At 39.0% G+C, this 24,429-nt stretch overlaps 2 protein-coding genes across 2 annotated transcripts in view; one reads left to right on the forward strand and one right to left on the reverse strand.

Moving 5' to 3' along the window:
- The window catches only part of LOC136250455 (fibropellin-1-like), a 45,703-nt gene extending 30,414 nt beyond the window's left edge, over nucleotides 1–15,289 (reverse strand). The window contains exons 1-3 of the mRNA XM_066042665.1: nucleotides 14,524–15,289; nucleotides 12,358–12,534; nucleotides 10,659–10,994 (exon numbers count right to left, since the gene is read on the reverse strand). Coding sequence (XP_065898737.1) covers nucleotides 10,659–10,994; nucleotides 12,358–12,534; nucleotides 14,524–14,959 — 949 coding nt within the window. The 5' untranslated portion in view covers nucleotides 14,960–15,289. The remainder of the gene's footprint in view (nucleotides 1–10,658; nucleotides 10,995–12,357; nucleotides 12,535–14,523) is intronic.
- The window catches only part of LOC136265055 (uncharacterized), a 170,653-nt gene that overhangs the window by 126,229 nt on the left and 19,995 nt on the right, over nucleotides 1–24,429 (forward strand). The gene's annotated exons all lie outside the window — the stretch shown is intronic.

Raw genomic sequence — 24,429 nt, forward strand, 5'->3', positions numbered from 1 at the left:
TTTGGCAACAGTGGTTAAAAGGTGAAATCAGTAATTCCAGTTACTGTAGCAAGCCAGGTAAAACATAAAAAATGGACAATACAAAACATTGAAACATACTCTTTACCATGTTGTTCACGAGTACATCAGTTGGGTGTTCATGAGCGCATCAGCTGGTTGCTCACCCATGAGTGTATATTCTGGATGGAAACAAACAGTTACAAACAAATGAAACAATACTGTCATTAAAACATACTTGTAATCTTGTTGTTTACGTGTATTGTGGCCTCTGGCTCTCCTGCAGTCATTCTGCAGACAGTCGCTAATCCTCTCCTTTGCAATCTGGTATGGGTGTTGTCCCTTATTACCTGGGCGTTATATAGAATTGCACGTCTGTTAGTAGCTAACAATAAGGTGAAACAGAAAATGGGACAAGAAGGGTAAAAAATCCTTAGAAACAAATTAACCTGTGAAGAGTTTAGCTACAAACAAGTCATTCTGTAGAGAGTCCAGCTACAAACAAGTCACCAGTTCAGCTACAAACTGTAATGTGATTAGATAACCATGTGATCTTGTATAATATTGTACACCATATTGAATGTACATTTAGACTATTGCATATTCTAGAACATTCTCAACACATTATTTACATAATGTCAGAAGTTCTCATACAAGATGGATCAGCTTTCACCACCTGAAGTGCTAATTCTGGATGGTTATATCGCTGAAAACTGGAGGCAATGGAAGCAGCGTTTCGAGATATTTTCCTTAGCCACTGGCCTATCCGAAAAAGATGCAAAGATTCGAGCCACTATGTTTCTTCACGTAGCCAGACCGGAGGCACTGGAAGTGTATAATACTTTCGCATGGCACAGTGCCGAAGACAAGTGCAAGTTGGATAAAATAGTTGTAAAGTTTGATTAGTATTGCATTCCTCGCAAAAATGTCATGTGGGAACACCACAAGTTCAACACATGAAACCAGCAGCATCGATCAGTATGCGACTGATTTGAAAATAAAGTCCCAGACATGTGAATTTGCCAAGTTGAAAGACAGTCTTATTTATGATCGAATTGTGTGTGGCATCGTTTGTGACAGGACTCATGTGTACCTACTCAAAGAAAGCGATTTAACGCTCCAGAAAGCCTTGGACATATGCAGAGTAAATGAAGCTACATCATCTCAGCTGAAAATCCTTTGTGCTAGTGCCACCAGCAAAGAATCACATCAGGAAGTCTTTTCCATCCAGAAGCAACATCAAAGTGATAACCCTAAACCTCACTGTGACAAATATGTGAATCAACACTACTGTCACCAACCCTGTCCAGCTCAAGGTGTTGAATGCTACAATTGTGGCTGAAGAAACCATTTTGCAAAAGTATGTCGAAGGCGTACTGTTTCAAAGTACCACAAGAAAGTTCACAGTGTTGCACAAAATGATGGTTCGGACACCTCTGATGACTTTTTATTGGTATAGTACAATGTGGCAACAATAAGTCACCTGATTTGAAAGTGACAATTCTTGCAAATCACCAGAAAACACACTTTAAGATTGATTTAGGTGCACAATGTAATGTCATCTCTAGGCAGAAGTACTGTACCACCATCTAAGTTCATTGCAACTGCAAAAATCTCAAGCAAGGCTAGTAGCCTTCAGTGACCAACGACTTGGCACATGTGGTAAAGTTACCATTAACTGCCAAAACAGGAAAATCCCACCCTGTGGTTTTAAAAGTGAGTGACCAAGATGTTCCCAACATGGAAACTTATGTAGAACTAAACTTGGTACAACGATTGGACGCTATCAGCAACCAAACTGCTAGTACTCTGGACACATACAGTGACGAAATGATGCTTCATACCACAACAAAATTGACGAAAGCTCCCAACCAGTTATACACCCACCAAGAAAAGTCCCTGTCACTCTGAGGCCAAAGATTCAACAGGAACTTAATTGTATGGAAGAGCTTAATGTATAAACTTGGTACAACGATTGGACGCTATCAGCAACCAAACTGCTAGTACTCTGGACACATACAGTGACGAAATGATGCTTCATACCACAACAAAATTGACGAAAGCTCCCAACCAGTTATACACCCACCAAGAAATGTCCCTGTCACTCTGAGGCCAAAGATTCAACAGGAATTTAATTGTATGGAAGAGCTTAATGTAATAGACAAAGTATATAGAAGAACCCACAGACTAGTCTGGCGCCGCAGACCCTATTTAGGCACTTATAAATGCCCCAAAAAAATAGGGTCTGGTCTGTCTACCATTCAGGACTTGTGCTTAGGAATGCGTAATTACACTGTGGCTTGCGTTAACAAACATATTAAAAGATCACAAATAGTGAAGAATCCAATCACGACAGTGATGCTTTAGGGATTTCAATCAGTTATTTTCTATGGGCGGTTGATGTTTAGGCTGTGGAGTAGGGACCCGTCGATTTCGCCAGCAAAATTTTTGGCAAAATGGGTGGGTAAAAGCAATGAGCAAAATGCTGGCATAATAGGTGCAATTTTTTTGTGAAGTGGACATAAAAATTGCACAAAAGATCGAGATACTCTAATAGAACAGTCAGACGCCCTAAAATATCAACAATGTATAGCTATTGTTACAGGAACAACAAGTGACAATCGAGATACCCTAATAAAACAGTCACACGTGTTAAGCAATATTAGCTAGTTTCTTGCTTTACATGTTAGAAGTAATTGCTGATCGAGATACTCTAATAGAACAGTCACTTTAAGGCAAAACTCTAGCTTTGCAATTGGAAATATTCAATTAACAAAGATCAGTGCTGAGCAAAATTTATAATTCTTGAGCAAAATATGGAGCATAATAGGTGAAAAATAAAAGAATTGCTGGAAAGAAAAATAGGTGAAAAAAAAAGCAAAATAGACTGGTCCCTACTGTGGAGGTGATATTTCTACTTTTCGAGGGAAGGAGTCTATTACACATGAATGTTAAATGGAAATCATACCTGGTTTATTCACCCTGACACAAAAAGAACTCATGCAACTTTTGCTTTGTGACTTTCGTCCCAGTATTTACTCATGTCGTGCAGCCACAATGCATTTAATTGACAATACTGCAATTTGATTTGACGCACCAGTTTTTGGTTATGGTGGCACAAGTCCTTGATTCTAGACAGACCAGACCCTATTTTTGGTGTGCTTGTAAGTGCCTAAATAGGGTCGGTGGCACCAGACTACCTACAGACTGGGTGAATAGTATGGTAACCAAAATGGAAACCTCAGGATCTGCATAGACCCACATGATTTAAATAAAGCAGTTAAATGTGGAGTACAATTGACGATACTGTTACAAGAATGCTGAATTCCAAGGTGTTCTCAGTACTGGATGCCAGTTCTGGCTTCTGGAAAGTCAAGTTAGACACACCAAGTGCCAAGCTCTGCACTTTTAACACACCTTTTGGGCACTACATGGTCAAACGCCTCCCATTTGGGCTCTCATCTTTCCAGGATAATTTCCAAAAATTATGTCAGAGATGTTTCATGATATAGAAGGAGTCGAAGTTGTTGTCAATTATCTGCTGATATGAGGTGAAAGTGAGGAACAACATGACACCCGCGTAATGCAATGTTAGAAAGAGCATGGCGTAGAAACCTCAGGCTCAAAAAGAGCAAGTGCCAAATCTAGAAACATGCTATCACTTACATCGGACACATACTCAGCAAAGATGGCCTGAAACCAGATTCTAAGAAGACAGAGGTAATTGTTAACTGCCCCACCCAGAGAACAGAGAAGATCTTCAGAGATTTTTAGTTATGCTAATGTATTTAGGTAAATTTATACTCACATAGCTTCACCAATATGAACCATACTAGAAAAGAATGTGGAATGGCATTGGCAAGCTGAACAGGCAAATAGTTTTACATCTTTAAAGGAATTGATCACCCAAACTCCTGTACTCAAGTACTTCAACCCTAGTATGCCTACCAAATTATCAGTTGATGCTAGCTCTAAAGGATTAGGAGCAGTCCTCCTACAGGACAATCAACCCATTGCCTATGCATCCAGAGCACTCACCACGTACCTCCCAAATTGAAAAGGAAATGCTTGCTGTGGTGTTTGGATGCACCAGGTTCCACGAATACATTTTTGGCATGCCTGCCATTGAAGTGGAGACTGACCACAAACCTCTGGAAGCCATATTCAAGAAGCCACTCCATCAAATACCAGCTAGACTTCAAAAGATGATCATGTCTATACAAAAGTATTCAATCAAGCTTGTATACTGCCCTGGACAACAGCTAGCAATTGCTGGCACCCCATCAAGCCAGAGCAGACTGACTCCATGTCATTTGACTTTTAAGTAAATATCAGCATTGCCAATTTAAATTTCCAAACTAGACCAACTTCAATCAATAACACAAGCTGACTCAGCTTTACAGCAATTAATGCAGCTAACTGTGGATGGCTGGTCAGATCACAAGTCAAAAGTACCAACCCAGTTTTTACCATATTGGTCATTCTGAGAACAGATATCATTCAGTGATGGAATCCCTTTCAAAGGTGAAAAGAGTATAATCTCTAAAGCCATGCGACCCGAAATGTTGAAGTTGATTCATAGTTCCCACTTGGGCATAGAGAAGTGCAAAAGGTCAGTAAGAGACATTATATACTGGCCAGGAATGTCATCACAAATCCACGATACTGCTTCTGCTTGTGGTAACATGTATCAGAGGAAAAACCAGAAGGAACCCCTCATCTCATATTCCATCCCAGATCGTCTGTGGTCCAGAGTTGGAGTTGACATTTTTGAACTACAAGGAAAGCAATATCTGGTGATAGTGGATTACACAGGATTTGTTGAATTAGACCTACTTACACATACTACTGCCAAACAAGTGATTAGTCTCAGTTTTCCTGCCATGAAATACCTGATGTCTTGATATCTGACAATGGCTCCCAGTTTTCTAGCCATGCGTTTCAACAGTTTATCAAGCACTACCAGATGGATCACCACATACCACCCACAGTGAAATGGCATGGCTGTGAAACTCTAAAAAGGCTAATCAATAAGGCAACACATGATGGAAATGGCCCATATCTAGCATTATCAGATTATTGTAATACTCCATGGTCAGATACTCTTGGCTTACCAGCCCAGCACCTTATAGATAGACAAGCGCAGACTCTCATACCCACTTCAAGCACTTTGCTAAAACCAGAAACAATCAACCCAATAACTGTACTGAAGATAACAAAAATTGTATTATGATCAACATACAAAACCACTGAAAAGACTTAATGTCGGAGACTCAGTACTGATGACAACAAAAGATGGCAAATGGAAGCCAGCTAAAGTGACCAGTATAAACCAAACAGGCCCTCATTCATATACATTTTAACACCTGAAGGGCAACAGTATCACAGAAATAGAAGGGATCTAAGAAAGGTGACAGGTGGTACAAGTAATAACACAAGTGTTGACAATTTCTTCGATGATCAATCATATTATGACAGTGATCCAAGTGAACCAGTCAGAGAAAATTGTGATAACCATGAGTCAGTTCCACTAGTCATATCAAATCCAACCTTAAGATGTTCCAAACGATGAACTATCAAGGTACTAGTTTGACATGCTGACCAATACACATAACTTTAACGCATACACAGCACACACTGCATAGCTTCACTTAACTTTGATTAGAGCACTGTAAGGAATTTTGATTTTGTGTACTCCATAGCACACTCCTCTTTGTAACGATGAGATGTAATGTAATTAGATAACCACGTGATCTTATACAATATTGCACATGCTTTGTCATGAGATCATTCTAGAACATTTTCAACATGTTTGTTACACAGACAAGTCACCCTGTAACAAAAAAAAGTCACACCCTGGGAAAGTTTCCATAGTAGAAATGGCTAATTATTATTCAAAGGAGCTACGGATACATGAACATAGTGTTTTCTTGGTTCTGTAAAACAAGAATGTTGCCTGCCCACACCGGTTGTACTTGGCCACATGACACACTTGATACAGGCTATTTCCATTATTTTTGTAGTAATTTAATAGAGCACACATTTTTCTGAGTAGATCTATCAGTTATCGTAGGTAGAAATTATGTGAGGTGAGCAACTGACAGCAGTGGTAGAATGGTAAAGGGCTTGGATATATAGATGTAGTTCGAAACGTGAAGAAATTATCCAACATTTTTTTTAACTTCTCAGTGATTGTTCTATTAGAGTATCTCGATCTTATTTCCATAAGTGTGAACAATCAGTCAAGAAATAGTAAAAATAATAACACTGCACGGCTTTTGATATGAAATGCAGTAATAATGTGCAGTGTATTCATGTTGTGCAGTATTTTTGGCATGCAAATTGACGTTTTAATTAAAATTCTTGAAAATTGGCTTGGTACCTTTGCTAGCCTATTATGCTTGAAATTATGCCGGCATAATTGGTGCAAGCGTATCCATTGTTCATAGTTCTAATGTCTTTGAGCAGGCTGTAGGACCAGGTGTCCTACAGACCTTCAGCACTTGTACTGTAAAGCATTAATAAATTAAATAAATAAATAGTTCGATCTGTACAAAAATTGGGCTGTAAATGTGCTGCATTATGTTCTTACTGCCTGACTAAAGCATTTGTGGTTATAGCGAGTAGAGTGAAAAGAAGAAAAAGAAGATGAAGTAAAATGCAAAAAAGTGAGACAAGCTTTAAATAAAGGTGCATATCTTAGTAATTACTGGGCGGATTCAACTCAAACATGGAATAGGTAGTCCTCTACCCTGAGGGAGTTTCCACAGCAAAAGTGGTTAATTTCTGTTCAGGCACTATTGAGCTACAAATGCACGAAAACAGCATTTTCTTGATCCTGGTAAAATACACGTTTGTATGTTGCACATCTGCAATAGCTGTACTTGGCCACATGATACACTATCATGTGTCTTAATGATCCCTATACTCAAATATAAATTTTTCCTTATACTTGATTGTTTTACTTTTTTGCTACAATCACCACACATACTGCATCAAAGGAAATAATGGTGCCAGTCAGACATAATGCACACCCCAACTATCAATTACTAGAAGCCTTGTTGTCATTTCTGTGAATACTATCCACTAGGGACCTGTGAGAAAACTTAAAAGTCAGAAATATGTAACTAAAATGTGAAGAATGCAGAAAGAAATCCCAGACCCAGTGGTGATTTCATCCCCAGCAACATGCAGTCTAGGCATGTACCAAAGGAGCCACAGCAACCGGGATCTGAGACCTTCTCTGCAATCAATCTGTACTTACAGTACAGCTCAAAGGTAACGTCGCGAGTATACACATGCGAGTAATGCTTGCATCTTCTCGAGGGATCATTCTTTTGCAATGTACTGTACAATACCTGTGGAATATCATGTGGATATGCACTAGCCACGCGAGAAACTCGCCACACATGAGAACACTCGCTACTGAGTTAACTGAGTTTAGTAACTTCATACAACACTTAAATCTCATAAACATTTGTGATCGGTCCCATAATTATGTTCGTGCAAGCCTAGCTAGCTAATTATACAGTAGAAAAAAATCCATAAATTCTAAAGCGCTTGTTTCACAATGAAAGAAAGTGATAACACCAAAAACCTTGGCAGCATTGTGATCCCAAAAGCAAGAGGAGTTCCAAAATCTTTGTTTCGCATCAGTACTCTCAAGGAGACAGAAGATATCAGCGTTAGTCTGCCTTGCATTAGACGAGTGGTTCACAATTGCTTTTTCTCACGTTCGTTTGCCTTCGCCGGTCCCCCGTGGACGTAGGAAAGGCCTGGAAGACAAAACTTACCCAGCAATAAATTTGCTTGCTCATGGAGAATTCGATGGTGCAAGTTGCATCTTGGTAGAGGACTGCATCCATATGTTATGATCGTTTTAGTAGTTTATAGTCACTGTACAGATAGATTTTTTGCTTTTAGCACTTTGTAGGCCCTTCGTAGCGCTGTAACTTCAAAATTTCTTGGCTTCTAGAGTTGAAATTTCGGTAGACCATTCCTTTAACTATCTAGATAAAGAAAATACGAATTAGAAAAATGCACTAACTGGGGTTCTGTGGCATTACTTGGCGACCAATCCATCTAGGTTTACGGTAGCTATACTGCTAGCTACGGCACTGACTGTAGTCCGTGATAGAGTCAAGGTCAAGTCAGTAGCTACAGTATTCGGTAGCTACAACACAGGCATTGCTATAGGAGACTTCACAGCTGGCGGAACTGAACCAGTGCCGCCTCCCAAGACCATAGGTGAGACCTGTTATTTGGTCTTGCGTGACGCTCTCGAGTAAAGTTAGCTATCGTGGAGCATTACTGTAGCCTTGCTGCATCCACACGGGTCACTCGAGCACACGTCACGTGCGTCATGCATGTACATGCGACATTGCCTGTGAGCTGTACTGTAAGGATCGACTTCTCACCAGAAAATGGTTTAGCCTGTATTTTGCTTTGTTTCCAGCTTTGTTCCACCCATTACACAGCACTACAAATGAAGAACGGTGCAAGAAGCACCTCTACAATCAATCCAGTCACTACTGGAAATTGTTTGCAATTGAACTCATAATTACTGGGAAGCAAATGGCTATTCCACAGGAGGAGGTTGGGCATGCTTTAAGCACTGCTAAAATAAAGGTCTGTTTTTATGGAGTGAAGTAAACAGTAGTCTTGACATAAAACAGTGAGACATCATCATTTCTGAGTATGAATATGTACACAATTGAAGTTGTATGCGCAAAAAGTGGTTTTCACCCAAAACTAGAGGTATACTGATATGGGTTTTTGGCATTTACCAATATCCAATATTGATGTCATCAAAAGAAGCCAATAACTGATACTTTATCTGGTATTTGCATTACACATTTTAACAAACCAACTGTATAAGTATAAACGTATTCACCTACCTTTTAGAAACAAGTCCATACATGTATATTAACGTAGTAGTGGTTTGGCTTGTGCACTCCAGATAATTGGGCTGCCATAAATATTATTATGTATCCTCCCTTGAAGCCTTAAATAGATAGGTTTGTTTTGCATTACTCCGCATTTTAATGGCTTGTGAAGAAGGCTCACTCTTTAGTCCATCGTTGTAACCATTGTACCACGGCACTTCCAGCTAATAAATAAAAGAGTTACAAGATAACCGAGGAAACTTGTTGTATGAGATGTCTCAGGGTTGAATCCCTGATATACCATGGAATATTTTTTAGCTCAGTACCTTTACAGAGAAATGTTGTTTTTTTTTCAATTAACATTGCTTCTGCTGGTTTTCTATCTTCTACCTACAAATGAAACAAACCGTTGGGTTGACTGGGGCACACTTAATAATCAGATCACTCTACACGTAAGCTTTAAGGAGATATGCTTTGTTTTGCAAAGGTTTTGGGTAGAGGTATACTAAATGTCTGGGATCAGATAAAATATTGGCTACCAATATGGGATTTTTACCAATATTGGTATGCAGCACAAGGACCGATGTTGTTACCAATGTTTATACAGTAGCAATAGTTTGTTCATAAATGGATGATACATTCGTTTTCTGTTATAACATTTAGTACCAGTAGCTTATTGTTCACCATACAGCAAGTGCTACTCTACAAGAAACCATACAAATACACACGAGTTTATTGTTGAGAAGTCTTTACAAATGAACCAGTTATAGCACATTTACATTTACCTCCCATAGTTTCTGCCTTATAAATGTGAAAATAAAGACGCATCTACATGTTACTGTAATAACAAAGGTGAAGAACAAACCAAGGCTGAATCTGACCTTACACTAAACCTAGGAATGCTGTTCCTAATCCTAGGGGTACTGTTCCTAATCATAAGGGCTGTTCCTAAGCATGTTTCTTAGCCATATGGAGGAGTTCCTAATGTTTATACAACAAAATTAATTTGAAGTTGTGCACCAGTTATCTAGCATAAAATGAATGAAGCCTATAAAATAAATTAAAATCTATCGCCTTACCTTACTATCGCCTGATTAGTCATTTCGTATTCTGTATTGCAACTGTAGAGGTTCACATAAAGTAAGAAATAAAACTATGCTATTAAGGGCAATAATTTTAGGTGGGGCTTAAAGCGCTTCTCTGGTTATTCCGCTTTATTGTCAGGTATGTTCTATCTGTTACAGCATTACAAACAAAAACAGGTTGAGAAGGTCCTCAGAATTCAATCCAAATTGTGGATTTCCGAGTAAGTGGAAACATAACTGAATAGGACACAAGGTAAGTCCATGTGCTTGCATTGTACATAGCTGCTGCGGTTGGCAAAAAGCACGAAAGCAATGTTGAACAATGAAGAAATTAAGCCCATAGTGACCCTGCATAGCACTACCCATAGTTGAGTTATGCTTGACTGGAGTAATCGATTAGTTGGTACGTATAATAGCAAGTCAATTATTCTGTCAGTAGAAAATTCAGTTAAACAAAACTAATAGAAACTTGCTGGAAAGGTTTGGAGTCACTCTGAAGGCATGTTTGGGTTTAGTTATCAATACTGCCAAGCTGGTTTCAATAAAGTAAAGCTGTTTTTGGGTGACATTGAAGTGCAAGAAAACCCAAACCTCCATGATCCATACTCTACAGTACTACTATACTGTATGAAACTATGATACTACCATACTACATGATATACATTTGTGAACTGCATACTCCAAAACTAACCTACAAAATCTTGACATCGTGGTCCTTCCCATCCGGGTATACACAAACACGTGAAGCTACTGTTGTTACTGACACAAGTTCCTCCTCTAGTACAGGGGTTACTGCAACATGCATAACACTGATCTGCACAAGTAGGACCGCCATAATTCACTGGACAGTTGCAAGTGAAGCTTCCATCAGTGTTGGTACAGGTACCATTATTTTTACACAACTCCCCTGGAGTATTACACTCATCAATATCACTATCACAATATAGTCCAGTGTAACCATTATCACACACACAACCACTGCAGTCCACACTGGCCATACCATATTGACACAGAGATCTGTTGCAGGCTGCAAAACATTTACATAAAAATGTGTAAGTGTACTGGATTTTAACCATGCATGTATACTCTTTGAATTTGCATCTACTGTAAATCAGGAAAACTTTGTCATCAAAAAATTTTAATTGCTGGCTATTATCAATGAAAATTGTGAATTATTTTTCACTACACGAATAATTTCTGCTTACAAATATTAACTATAGTTATTCTGTTAAAGTTTTTTTGTCGATTATGCCACTGACAAATATATGTTTGGCCAAAATTTTAATACATGAAAGTTTCGTATGCATGTTCCTGATTTACGGTAGTGCATTGATTGTAGTGTTTTTCTAGTATACTAGAACTAGAACTAAAAGTAGTTTTAGTACAGCCTTTTCTTTTTAGTTCTAGGAACTAGAACTAAACTATAATTCCATTACAATGTATTTAAAAAACTGGAACTATACTAGAAAAGTGTTGTTTTTAAGTTTTTGAACAAGAATTAACCTAAAATTAATAGACTTGTAGTACCAATACTAGAAGTAAACTAAAACTTTAGTACTGCAACTACTAGCTACTGCAACTGTTGTTTGAGATTTAGCAAGAACCTGATTGATGAACCGACTACACGACGTATTAAAGTCTCACTTTGAAGTACATACATATTAACATATAACCTTTCTAAGAAAAAAGGAAACTTTTTCGAGTGACTTATGACGTTATAGCAACCACTGCTATGGTGGAAAGAATATTTTCTGCTGGTGGAGAGGTGACAAGGGGGAAACAGAGCCATGTAATAGGCAAGACTTGGAGAGGTTTTCTTACATAGAAACAAGAAGTATACTGTTTAGGTAGGATGTTTTTTTAAAATCTTTAATTTTGTTAGGGTCTTTCTCTCAAAGTGGTATTGGATGTTAATTCTAATACACATATTGTCAGTAATCAATTTTTTTGTAAAAACAACAAATAAGTATGACAAAGTATAATAATTATATTCTTAGCATCAGTACTGTACTATAACTAATACTAACTAAATTGCAGGTACTACAATACTAACTATAATTGTTTCAGCCTTGAATACTAGAACTAATACAAACTATTATTGTTGCTAACAAGGAATACTAGAACTAATACTAACTTAAAACATTTCTAGCAACTGTACTAGAACTAGAATTGTACTAGAGCATTATACCTGTACTAGAAAAACACTAATTGATTGAATCACAAATAATTTTTTTTGCTTAGGGTGCCAATACCCTGGCTATACAGACTCTAAATTTGATCTTGCAGTTATTATAAAACTGGAGTACATATAACTACATTGTTGAAAATATGGTTGGCATGCACCACGCTAATGCATGCAACAGCTTACACTAATGCATGCAACAGCTCACCCATACAATCTAATCCAGTATGGAGACCACTACAGACACAGGAGTAGTTTGTGGCACTACTAGCAACCATGTTTGTACCACACCGAGTGGTACACTGATTTTTATCAAGGTAGTTACAACAGTCATTTTCTGATGTTCCAGTACATTTTTTCAGTCCAGTACAGCTACTGTGACATGCTGTGGAGAGTAGCACACATACAGTAAGGTCAGTAATAGGCATAATAGCTCATTAATATAACCTATATTATACATGTCCACTGTAATAAGATGGTCTTATTAATAAGGTGGCCACCAAGTGAGTTTCACTGTATGTCTACATGTATAAAACTTACAGCCAGCTGAAAATTACTCTGAAGTCATTTAACTGACAATTGAGTAAGACACTGATCCTTCCTATACAGGCTTTCAGCTTTCTTCAGCATAATGTTTAACGTTTATATAATTGTTTGAAGAACTCTACCAGCAATGTTTTAATACATTTTAGGGTGTATGATATTCATTGGTGAACCGAAGGGTTAGATCTGTCAAGAATTATTCAGTTCCGTCCCTGTCACGCACTGGTGACTAGTAAGTGTGCCACAAGCTCATCAGTGTTGGTGATTTCTCTCAGGAATAAATCTTGGCCAGGAAGTGGATGGTCAATGGATATTAGCTAGATACATGAACAGGCACTACCAGAGAGGGCAATACACTGTGTTTCTTAATGTTGGTTTGTGATAAAGAATTGCATAAAGCTGATTGTCCTAGTTTTCTAGTCTATGCTATTGGACATTAAAATGTACCATTAGGCCAGATAAACTTAATTATTAGTTTCTCATCCCCGCCCGCATCGCCATTTTTATCACCTCATCAAGGATTGTTTGCACCGCTGGTGGCTGAGTGCAGCCATCCAGCACGGGGGTTACTATTCAGTGGACTGGACTACTGGACTGGAACACTGGACTGGACTACTGGACTGACATATTTTTGGTTTTTACACATTCTGAGGTTGGTTTTATTGAGTCTTGCTAGTAAGAACCCTTTGGGTACCTGCAGCCCACTTCTAAACACTGAAGACAAACAGTGGAATATGCGAAAACTGTCTCTTAATAATTTCGCTACTGTTCATTATGCCACTATACAACACTTATTCCTTACCTGGTGTGTAGTAATGCTGCAGGAAGTGCAGGGAACTGAATATGACAGCAATAGTTAACCAGCGATCAACTAGCCAGTAGACAATCTTTCGAGATATCCTTGAGGAGCAAGCTAGTCTCGCCAGCATGGCCAGACCTCTCTAGTCAGTGCAGGGGCTTACCAATTAGAGATTTTTCAGCATGGGCGCTTATAATCTTTATTTGATAAGCCCCTACACTGAAACAGCGAGACTAGTGAGAGCAAGACTAATGAGACTAGCTTGCTCCTCAAGCTTGCTCTAAGGATATATCTTGAAGGATATTGTCTACTGGCTAGTTGATTGCTGGTTAACTATTGCTGTCACATTCATTGGCAGAATTCCCTGCACTGCCTGCAGCATTACTACACACCAGGTAAGGAATAAGTGTTGTATAGTAGCATAATGAACAGTAGCGAAATTATTAAGAGACAGTTTTCGCATATTCCACTGTTTGTCTTCAGTGTTTAGAAGTGTTTAGAAGTGGGCTGCAGGTGCCCAAAGAGTTCTTACTAGCAAGACTCCGTAAATCCAACCATAGAATGTGCAAAAACCAAAAATATGTCAGTCCAGTAGTCCAGTCCAGTAGTCCAGTCCACTGAATAGTGACCCCCATCCAGCACCTTTAAAAGTTGGTACCTTGCTGGAGCAGTCTAAGAAAATTGCATTCTGAGTCATTTTAGCTAGCTACTTCAGCTAGTTATTTAGTTAGTAAAAAATAAAAATCTGCCCTCCCATTTTGAATACAGCTAGGAGTGACATTTTGAATACAGGAGGATGAGAAACTAATAATTAAGTTTATATGACCTTATAGAGAGGCAATGAGGCATGACATAATGAAAGCATCATAAAACTTTGCACCCTTTGACTGTAGTTTGACGAATCATTTGAAGCATAATCCTATGGGTGCTTAGCTACATATCCTGTACACAAGAGTATGCTAAACACTCTATAGTGGATACACAATAGCCTGCCCCTCCCCTCCCCGAGACATGCACGTTTAGACATCTTACGTGTACAGGTATGGTTTGTCATTCCCTGACAGTTAGCACATCCTCGTGTGGTGTCGTTTATTGTTGATCCATTTCGCAATATCACTCCTAAATTATCCCACTGAGGCGCTCCAGGGTTGATGCACTGATACAAAGCATATCCTAAATGTATCCGCGAATCCACTTGATATCTTCCAGTGATTGTCATCTGTCTGAACTTGGTACCGTCAGTCCCTCCGTATGCAACACAATTGTAATAAATTTCAATAAAAACGAACGTGTTTCGGCCAGCAAGTTCGCTTTCCACCTCACTGGCGAAGTGATCAGCAATTACCAGATAGCCAGGAGGACTAGAACAGAGTGACTGTCCTCTAATGACACTACAACATAATGAGCACACAAAAACAAACAACAACTTCATCATGCCTACGGCGGTGTGTGACAATGACACACCCATTAATTTTCTCCAAGATTTTTGCCCACCCAGTGGGTGGGGTCTATTCTACGAAACGGAACGGAATGATGGACTAAACTACAGAACGGAATGCTTTCTCAAATTGGAGCTTGCAGCTTACCATTGCTGTACAAGTTATCGGTGGCACTCCCAGCATGTAATCAAACGCACCCCAAGAAAAATAAAACGAATTTAAGGTAGAGATTTCCAACCTACTGATTTTTCACATATATATTTACTAATCAAATTACACCCCTTCAACAAACGTTTCACGAGCTGCTGTTCTAGTATGTGGTAGCCAATGCTTCGTACTTCGTAATGCACTTTACCGAATTAAATTTCATCCAGTATTTATTGAAATACGCAAAATTAAAGTTAATTGGAGAAATAAAATTCCCCAATGGGAGCCCATACAAAAATTCTGTACGACGTAATGTATGGGAAAACACGGGATTTTACGACACCACTTGCAGTTAAAAAAAGTCAAATGTTAGGCCACTCCAATTGGTAATTATGTTTCTGGTCCTTTGAAAATCAGTTTTAGGTGCGGGCGGGCGGAATTCAGCAACAAAGCAACGATGAAGTGACTGCTCAATTAGAGTACTTTTGTGATTTACTGACTGTTCTATTAGAGTATATCGATCCGTACTATGCACTCTGCCCATTCACTTGCAGGTTTTCACTGATAAAATACAAATTTAATATGGCACTTAGATAGCATACCTGTTGCAGCTCAATATTTGTTTCTGAAATCCAGGTTTTTCAAAAAGCTGATGCGGGCATTTTATCCATGTATTTCTGAAATTTCACATTCTCCAAAATAGGATGCGGGCGGTAGACCAGAAACATAATTACCGATTGGAGTGGCCTTATCGAGTTTTCCGCAAGTTTCTGTGATTCTGATTTTGGCATTGGTTTTTTGATGAAATGATGTTTTGTGGTGGTAAACGACGAAAATTTGTCTTGTGAAAGGGTACAGCACCAACTAGGACACTTCAGAATTCTCCGTTACAACCATCCTTGTGTTCAAGACATCCATCCACATCAATCCAAGTATAATTTTAAAGTGAGCAGTTCGTTGTGTTGTGCGGAATTGCTTTATAGCATGCAAGGTAATGCATAAAGCAGTATTTGGCAATTCATACCAACCTTGTAAAGCTTCACAACTACGTGTTGTGATGTTCTGATATGCACACTACTATTATGGTCCATTTTGTTGCCGCTGCATGACTGTAATTCTAGTCAGAGACAGTTTATTGTTTCTCTTTGTTGTACAATGATGTCATCCTATTATATAATAATTACTATCTTCTGTACTTTTAGTGTAGCAAATAAAGTGAAGTAGTATCAAAAAATTGCTGCCGTACAATAATATTGAAGAGTAACGGTCATATATGTCAGAATCCGATTGTCATATTTTGCAAAGTAATTGTTAATTGTGCCCTGTAATGTCAAAGGTCACTCTGTAATACAATGTCACTAGTTAATCATCTGTAAAAATGTGTGGGGTACACCTGTATATAATTTGATTTACAGAATTCGTGCTATTCTTAGCAAATTACTGACTCAAACATTAAATATTACAGGTGGTCATTCTACAAAGAGTGGTCACTCTTGAGAGGTCTTACCTAGCTCATGCATTTTACTACATTAAATGGTTTATGTGGCAAAAATTTCATGTCATTAGGAGATTCATATTCAAATTTATGGCGCTTTGGATATTGTGCTTGGTGTCATGCTAATGTACAGAAAAGTGCTAAAAATGTTGTACACAAAGATCACCGCTCTGCTGACTTCTTTTGCGTGTATCTTTTGGCAGGAGCCACCGATTAAGGTGCAGTTTGCACTAAAATGATTCTAATAGATAGCACAATATTTGTCATACCAAAGAATTTAAGGAATGTAAAATTTTTAATTTGGTTGGAAATCTCTATTTAAGGATCGATTGTGGGTTCTTGTTGGTTGTCATTAGTAACGAAGTACTAAGCTGACTAAATGTGTTCATCTTCGGATGTATCAAGTAGGGAACTTAATGCATGACTTATTTTTACTAAGGCCACTCCAAATAGATTCTCTGTTTCCCGTCCTAGACTCAAGCATATTTGCATGCTGGCGGGTGGTCCATTTCCATTATTTCATTATAAGATTGGTAGTCCGGTAGATATAACTGAAAAAAGGGGTGAACCCAGAAAAAATTTGAAGAAAGCTGATTTTGGTATCATTAGAAAGTAAATTCTTCATAGAATGACATATCTAATCAAAAACAGCCAAGCTGTAAAAAAAGGTGCGGCCCCCAAAAAAGGCCATGGTGAAAAAAGATGTGAAATCCAAGGTGGCGGCCAAGAAATGGCTGTGATGGTAGGTTAATGGTTAAATTTTAATAACGACAATTCAGGTGAATTTGGTGCCAAGACCAAGTGGCACAAAATTCACCTAAATTGTCGTTATTAAAATGTAACCATTAACCTACCATCACAGCCATTTCTTGGCCGCCACCTTGGATTTCACATCTTTTTTCACCATGGCCTTTTTGGGGGCCGCACCTTTTTTTACAGCTTGGCTGTTTTTGATTAGATATCACTTCTTTTTGTATTTGTATACTGCAAAGCCAGCCTATGGCTGGCTTTGGGGCTTTTTTAACCCATGTGTTTTTTTATTTACCACAGGAAGAAGAAAAGAACTTATAGAAGATTTTTAATACTTCAATTATTTTTGATTTTATTAGTAATTATACAAATTATATACATATATTTATTACATGCCCATTGTTCCCTACAGTATAATTATTTTTTAGCAGCTGATCTCTCTACTGGGTGACTTAAAATATAGCTGAACTATATACAGGATAGTTTCTTTGTAGCTGAACTCTCTACAAGATAAATTCTTCTAGCTGATTTCTCTACAGGGTGATTTGTTTCTAGCTGAACTCTATACAGGTAATTTGTTTGCAGCTAAACTTTCTACATCCATGGTGGTTTCTTTGTAGCTGAACTCTCTACATGATGGTTTCTTTGTAGCTGAACTCTCTACAAGGTAACTTCTTCTAGCTGAACTCTCTACAGGGTGATTTCTTTGTAGCTGAACTCTCCACCTGATGGTTTCTTTGTAGCTGAACTCTCTACAAGGTGACCTCTTCTAGCTGATCTCTCTACAGGGTGATTTGTTTCTAGCTGAACTCTCTACAGGTGATTTGTTTGCAGCTAAACTCTCTACATGGTGCTTTCTTTGTAGCTGAACTCTCTACATGACGGTTTCTTTGTAGCTGAACTCTCTACAAGGTGACTTCTTCTAGCTGAACTCCCTACAGGTGATTTGTTTGTAGCTGAACTCTCTACAGGTGATTTGTTTGCAGCTAAACTCTCTACATGGTGCTTTCTTTGTAGCTGAACTCTCTACATGATGGTTTCTTTGTAGCTGAACTCTCTACAAGGTGACTTCTTCTAGCTGAACTCTCTACAGGTGATTTGTTTGTAGCTAAACTCTCTACATGGTGCTTTCTTTGTAGCTGAACTCTCTACATAACGGTTTCTTTGTAGCTGAACTCTCTACAAGGTGACCTCTTCTAGCTGATTTCTCTACAGGGTGATTTGTTTCTAGCTGAACTCTCTACAGGTTATTTGTTTGCAGCTAAACTCTCTACATCCATGGTGGTTTCTTTGTAACTGAACTCTCTACATGATGGTTTCTTTGTAGCTGAACTCTCTACAAGGTGACTTCTTCTAGCTGAACTCTCTACAGGTGATTTGTTTGTAGCTGAACTCTCTACAAGTGATTTGTTTGCAGCTAAACTCTCTACATGGTGCTTTCTTTGTAGCTGAACTCTCTACATGATGGTTTCTTTGTAGCTGAACTCTCTACAAGGTGACTTCTTCTAGCTGAACTCTCTACAGGTGATTTGTTTGTAGCTAAACTCTCTACATGGTGCTTTCTTTGTAGCTGAACTCTCTACATAACGGTTTCTTTGTAGCTGAACTCTCTACAATGTGACCTCTTCTAGCTGATTTCTCTACAGGGTGATTTGTTTCTAGCTGAACTCTCTACAGGTTATTTGTTTGCAGCTAAACTCTCTACATCCATGGTGGTTTCTTTGTAACTGAACTCTCTACATGATGGTTTCTTTGTAGCTGAACTCTCTACAAGGTGACTTCTTCTAGCTGAACTCTCTACAGGGTGATTTCTTTGTAGCTGAACTCTCCACCTGATGGTTTCTTTGTAGCTGAACTCTCTACAAGGTGACCTCTTCTAGCTGATCTCTCTACAGGGAGATTTGTTTGTAGCTGAACTCTCTACAGGTGATTTGTTTGCAGCTAAACTCTCTACATGGTGCTTTCTTTGTAGCTAAACTCTCTATATGACGGTTTGTTTGTAGCTGAACTCTCTACAAGGTGACTTCTTCTAGTTGAACTCTCTACATGTGATTTGTTTGTAGCTAAACTCTCTACATGGTGCTTTCTTTGTAGCTGAACTCTCTACATAACGGTTTCTTTGTAGCTGAACTCTCTACAAGGTGACCTATTCTAGCTGATTTCTCTACGGGGTGATTTGTTTCTAGCTGAACTCTCTACAGGTTATTTGTTTGCAGCTAAACTCTCTACATCCATGGTGGTTTCTTTGTAACTGAACTCTCTACATGATGGTTTCTTTGTAGCTGAACTCTCTACAAGGTGACTTCTTCTAGCTGAACTCTCTACAGGTGATTTGTTTGTAGCTGAACTCTCTACAGGTGATTTGTTTGCAGCTAAACTCTCTACATGGTGCTTTCTTTGTAGCTGAACTCTCTACATGATGGTTTCTTTGTAGCTGAACTCTCTACAAGGTGACTTCTTCTAGCTGAACTCTCTACAGGTGATTTGTTTGTAGCTAAACTCTCTACATGGTGCTTTCTTTGTAGCTGAACTCTCTACATAACGGTTTCTTTGTAGCTGAACTCTCTACAATGTGACCTCTTCTAGCTGATTTCTCTACAGGGTGATTTGTTTCTAGCTGAACTCTCTACAGGTTATTTGTTTGCAGCTAAACTCTCTACATCCATGGTGGTTTCTTTGTAACTGAACTCTCTACATGATGGTTTCTTTGTAGCTGAACTCTCTACAAGGTGACTTCTTCTAGCTGAACTCTCTACAGGGTGATTTCTTTGTAGCTGAACTCTCCACCTGATGGTTTCTTTGTAGCTGAACTCTCTACAAGGTGACCTCTTCTAGCTGATCTCTCTACAGGGTGATTTGTTTCTAGCTGAACTCTCTACAGGTTATTTGTTTGCAGCTAAACTCTCTACATCCATGGTGGTTTCTTTGTAACTGAACTCTCTACAAGGTGACTTCTTCTAGCTGAACTCTCTACAGGTGATTTGTTTGTAGCTGAACTCTCTACAGGTGATTTGTTTGCAGCTAAACTCTCTACATGGTGCTTTCTTTGTAGCTGAACTCTCTACATGATGGTTTCTTTGTAGCTGAACTCTCTACAAGGTGACTTCTTCTAGCTGAACTCTCTACAGGTGATTTGTTTGTAGCTAAACTCTCTACATGGTGCTTTCTTTGTAGCTGAACTCTCTACATAACGGTTTCTTTGTAGCTGAACTCTCTACAATGTGACCTCTTCTAGCTGATTTCTCTACAGGGTGATTTGTTTCTAGCTGAACTCTCTACAGGTTATTTGTTTGCAGCTAAACTCTCTACATCCATGGTGGTTTCTTTGTAGCTGAACTCTCTACAAGGTGACTTCTTCTAGCTGAACTCTCTACAGGGTGATTTCTTTGTAGCTGAACTCTCCACCTGATGGTTTCTTTGTAGCTGAACTCTCTACAAGGTGACCTCTTCTAGCTGATCTCTCTACAGGGTGATTTGTTTGTAGCTGAACTCTCTACAGGTGATTTGTTTGCAGCTAAACTCTCTACATGGTGCTTTCTTTGTAGCTAAACTCTCTATATGACGGTTTCTTTGTAGCTGAACTCTCTACAAGGTGACTTCTTCTAGCTGAACTCTCTACAGGTGATTTGTTTGTAGCTAAACTCTCTACATGGTGCTTTCTTTGTAGCTGAACTCTCTACATAACGGTTTCTTTGTAGCTGAACTCTCTACAATGTGACCTCTTCTAGCTGATTTCTCTACAGGGTGATTTGTTTCTAGCTGAACTCTCTACAGGTTATTTGTTTGCAGCTAAACTCTCTACATCCATGGTGGTTTCTTTGTAACTGAACTCTCTACATGATGGTTTCTTTGTAGCTGAACTCTCTACAAGGTGACTTCTTCTAGCTGAACTCTCTACAGGGTGATTTCTTTGTAGCTGAACTCTCCACCTGATGGTTTCTTTGTAGCTGAACTCTCTACAAGGTGACCTCTTCTAGCTGATCTCTCTACAGGGTGATTTGTTTGTAGCTGAACTCTCTACAGGTGATTTGTTTGCAGCTAAACTCTCTACATGGTGCTTTCTTTGTAGCTAAACTCTCTATATGACGGTTTCTTTGTAGCTGAACTCTCTACAAGGTGACTTCTTCTAGCTGAACTCTCTACATGTGATTTGTTTGTAGCTAAACTCTCTACATGGTGCTTTCTTTGTAACTGAACTCTCTACATAACGGTTTCTTTGTAGCTGAACTCTCTACAAGGTGACCTCTTCTAGCTGATTTCACTACAGGGTGATGTGTTTCTAGCTGAACTCTCTTCTAGCTGAACTCTCTACAGGTTATTTGTTTGCAGCTAAACTCTCTACATCCATGGTGGTTTCTTTGTAACTGATCTCTCTACATGATGGTTTCTTTGTAGCTGAACTCTCTACAAGGTGACTTCTTCTAGCTGAATTCTCTACAGGGTGATTTCTTTGTAGCTGAACTCTCCACATGATGGTTTCTTTGTAGCTGAACTCTCTACAAGGTAACTTCTTTTAGCTGATCCCTCTACAGGGTGATTTGTTTGCAGCTGAACTCTTTAGGTCGTGATTTCTTTGTAGCTGAACTCTCTACAAGGTGACCTCTTCTAGCTGATTTCTCTACAGGGTGATTTGTTTCTAGCTGAACTCTCTACAGGTAATTTGTTTGCAGCTAAACTTTCTACATCCATGGTGGTTTCTTTGTAGCTGAACTCTCTACATGATGGTTTCTTTGTAGCTGAACTCTCTACAAGGTGACTTCTTCTAGCTGAACTCTCTACAGGGTGATATCTTTGTAGCTGAACTCTCCACATGATGGTTTCTTTGTAGCTGAACTCTCTACAAGGTGACTTCTTCTAGTTGAACTCTCTAAACTCTCTACATCCATGGTGGTTTCTTTGTAACTGAACTCTCCACATGATGGTTTCTTCGTAGCTGAACTCTCTACAAGGTGACTTCTTTTAGCTGATCCCTACAGGGTGATTTGTTTGCAGCTGAGCTCTATAGTTGGTGATTTCTTTGTAGCTGAACTCTCTACAAGGTGGTTTCTTTGTAGCTGAACTCTCTACAAGGTGACTTCTTCTAGCTGAACTCTCTACAGGTGATTTGTTTGTAGCTGAACTCTCTACAGGTGATTTGTTTGCAGCTAAACTCTCTACATGGTGCTTTCTTTGTAGCTGAACTCTCTACATGATGGTTTCTTTGTAGCTGAACTCTCTACAAGGTGACTTCTTCTAGCTGAACTCTCTACAGGTGATTTGTTTGTAGCTAAACTCTCTACATGGTGCTTTCTTTGTAGCTGAACTCTCTACATAACGGTTTCTTTGTAGCTGAACTCTCTACAATGTGACCTCTTCTAGCTGATTTCTCTACAGGGTGATTTGTTTCTAGCTGAACTCTCTACAGGTTATTTGTTTGCAGCTAAACTCTCTACATCCATGGTGGTTTCTTTGTAACTGAACTCTCTACATGATGGTTTCTTTGTAGCTGAACTCTCTACAAGGTGACTTCTTCTAGCTGAACTCTCTACAGGGTGATTTCTTTGTAGCTGAACTCTCCACCTGATGGTTTCTTTGTAGCTGAACTCTCTACAAGGTGACCTCTTCTAGCTGATCTCTCTACAGGGTGATTTGTTTCTAGCTGAACTCTCTACAGGTTATTTGTTTGCAGCTAAACTCTCTACATCCATGGTGGTTTCTTTGTAACTGAACTCTCTACAAGGTGACTTCTTCTAGCTGAACTCTCTACAGGTGATTTGTTTGTAGCTGAACTCTCTACAGGTGATTTGTTTGCAGCTAAACTCTCTACATGGTGCTTTCTTTGTAGCTGAACTCTCTACATGATGGTTTCTTTGTAGCTGAACTCTCTACAAGGTGACTTCTTCTAGCTGAACTCTCTACAGGTGATTTGTTTGTAGCTAAACTCTCTACATGGTGCTTTCTTTGTAGCTGAACTCTCTACATAACGGTTTCTTTGTAGCTGAACTCTCTACAATGTGACCTCTTCTAGCTGATTTCTCTACAGGGTGATTTGTTTCTAGCTGAACTCTCTACAGGTTATTTGTTTGCAGCTAAACTCTCTACATCCATGGTGGTTTCTTTGTAGCTGAACTCTCTACAAGGTGACTTCTTCTAGCTGAACTCTCTACAGGGTGATTTCTTTGTAGCTGAACTCTCCACCTGATGGTTTCTTTGTAGCTGAACTCTCTACAAGGTGACCTCTTCTAGCTGATCTCTCTACAGGGTGATTTGTTTGTAGCTGAACTCTCTACAGGTGATTTGTTTGCAGCTAAACTCTCTACATGGTGCTTTCTTTGTAGCTAAATTCTCTATATGACGGTTTGTTTGTAGCTGAACTCTCTACAAGGTGACTTCTTCTAGCTGAACTCTCTACAGGTGATTTGTTTGTAGCTGAACTCTCTACATGGTGCTTTCTTTGTAGCTGAACTCTCTACATAACGGTTTCTTTGTAGCTGAACTCTCTACAATGTGACCTCTTCTAGCTGATTTCTCTACAGGGTGATTTGTTTCTAGCTGAACTCTCTACAGGTTATTTGTTTGCAGCTAAACTCTCTACATCCATGGTGGTTTCTTTGTAACTGAACTCTCTACATGATGGTTTCTTTGTAGCTGAACTCTCTACAAGGTGACTTCTTCTAGCTGAACTCTCTACAGGGTGATTTCTTTGTAGCTGAACTCTCCACCTGATGGTTTCTTTGTAGCTGAACTCTCTACAAGGTGACCTCTTCTAGCTGATCTCTCTACAGGGTGATTTGTTTGTAGCTGAACTCTCTACAGGTGATTTGTTTGCAGCTAAACTCTCTACATGGTGCTTTCTTTGTAGCTAAACTCTCTATATGACGGTTTCTTTGTAGCTGAACTCTCTACAAGGTGACTTCTTCTAGCTGAACTCTCTACAGGTGATTTGTTTGTAGCTAAACTCTCTACATGGTGCTTTCTTTGTAGCTGAACTCTCTACATAACGGTTTCTTTGTAGCTGAACTCTCTACAATGTGACCTCTTCTAGCTGATTTCTCTACAGGGTGATTTGTTTCTAGCTGAACTCTCTACAGGTTATTTGTTTGCAGCTAAACTCTCTACATCCATGGT

The sequence above is a fragment of the Dysidea avara genome, chromosome 1, assembly GCF_963678975.1.
Source record: "Dysidea avara chromosome 1, odDysAvar1.4, whole genome shotgun sequence".
NCBI lineage: Eukaryota > Metazoa > Porifera > Demospongiae > Dictyoceratida > Dysideidae > Dysidea > Dysidea avara.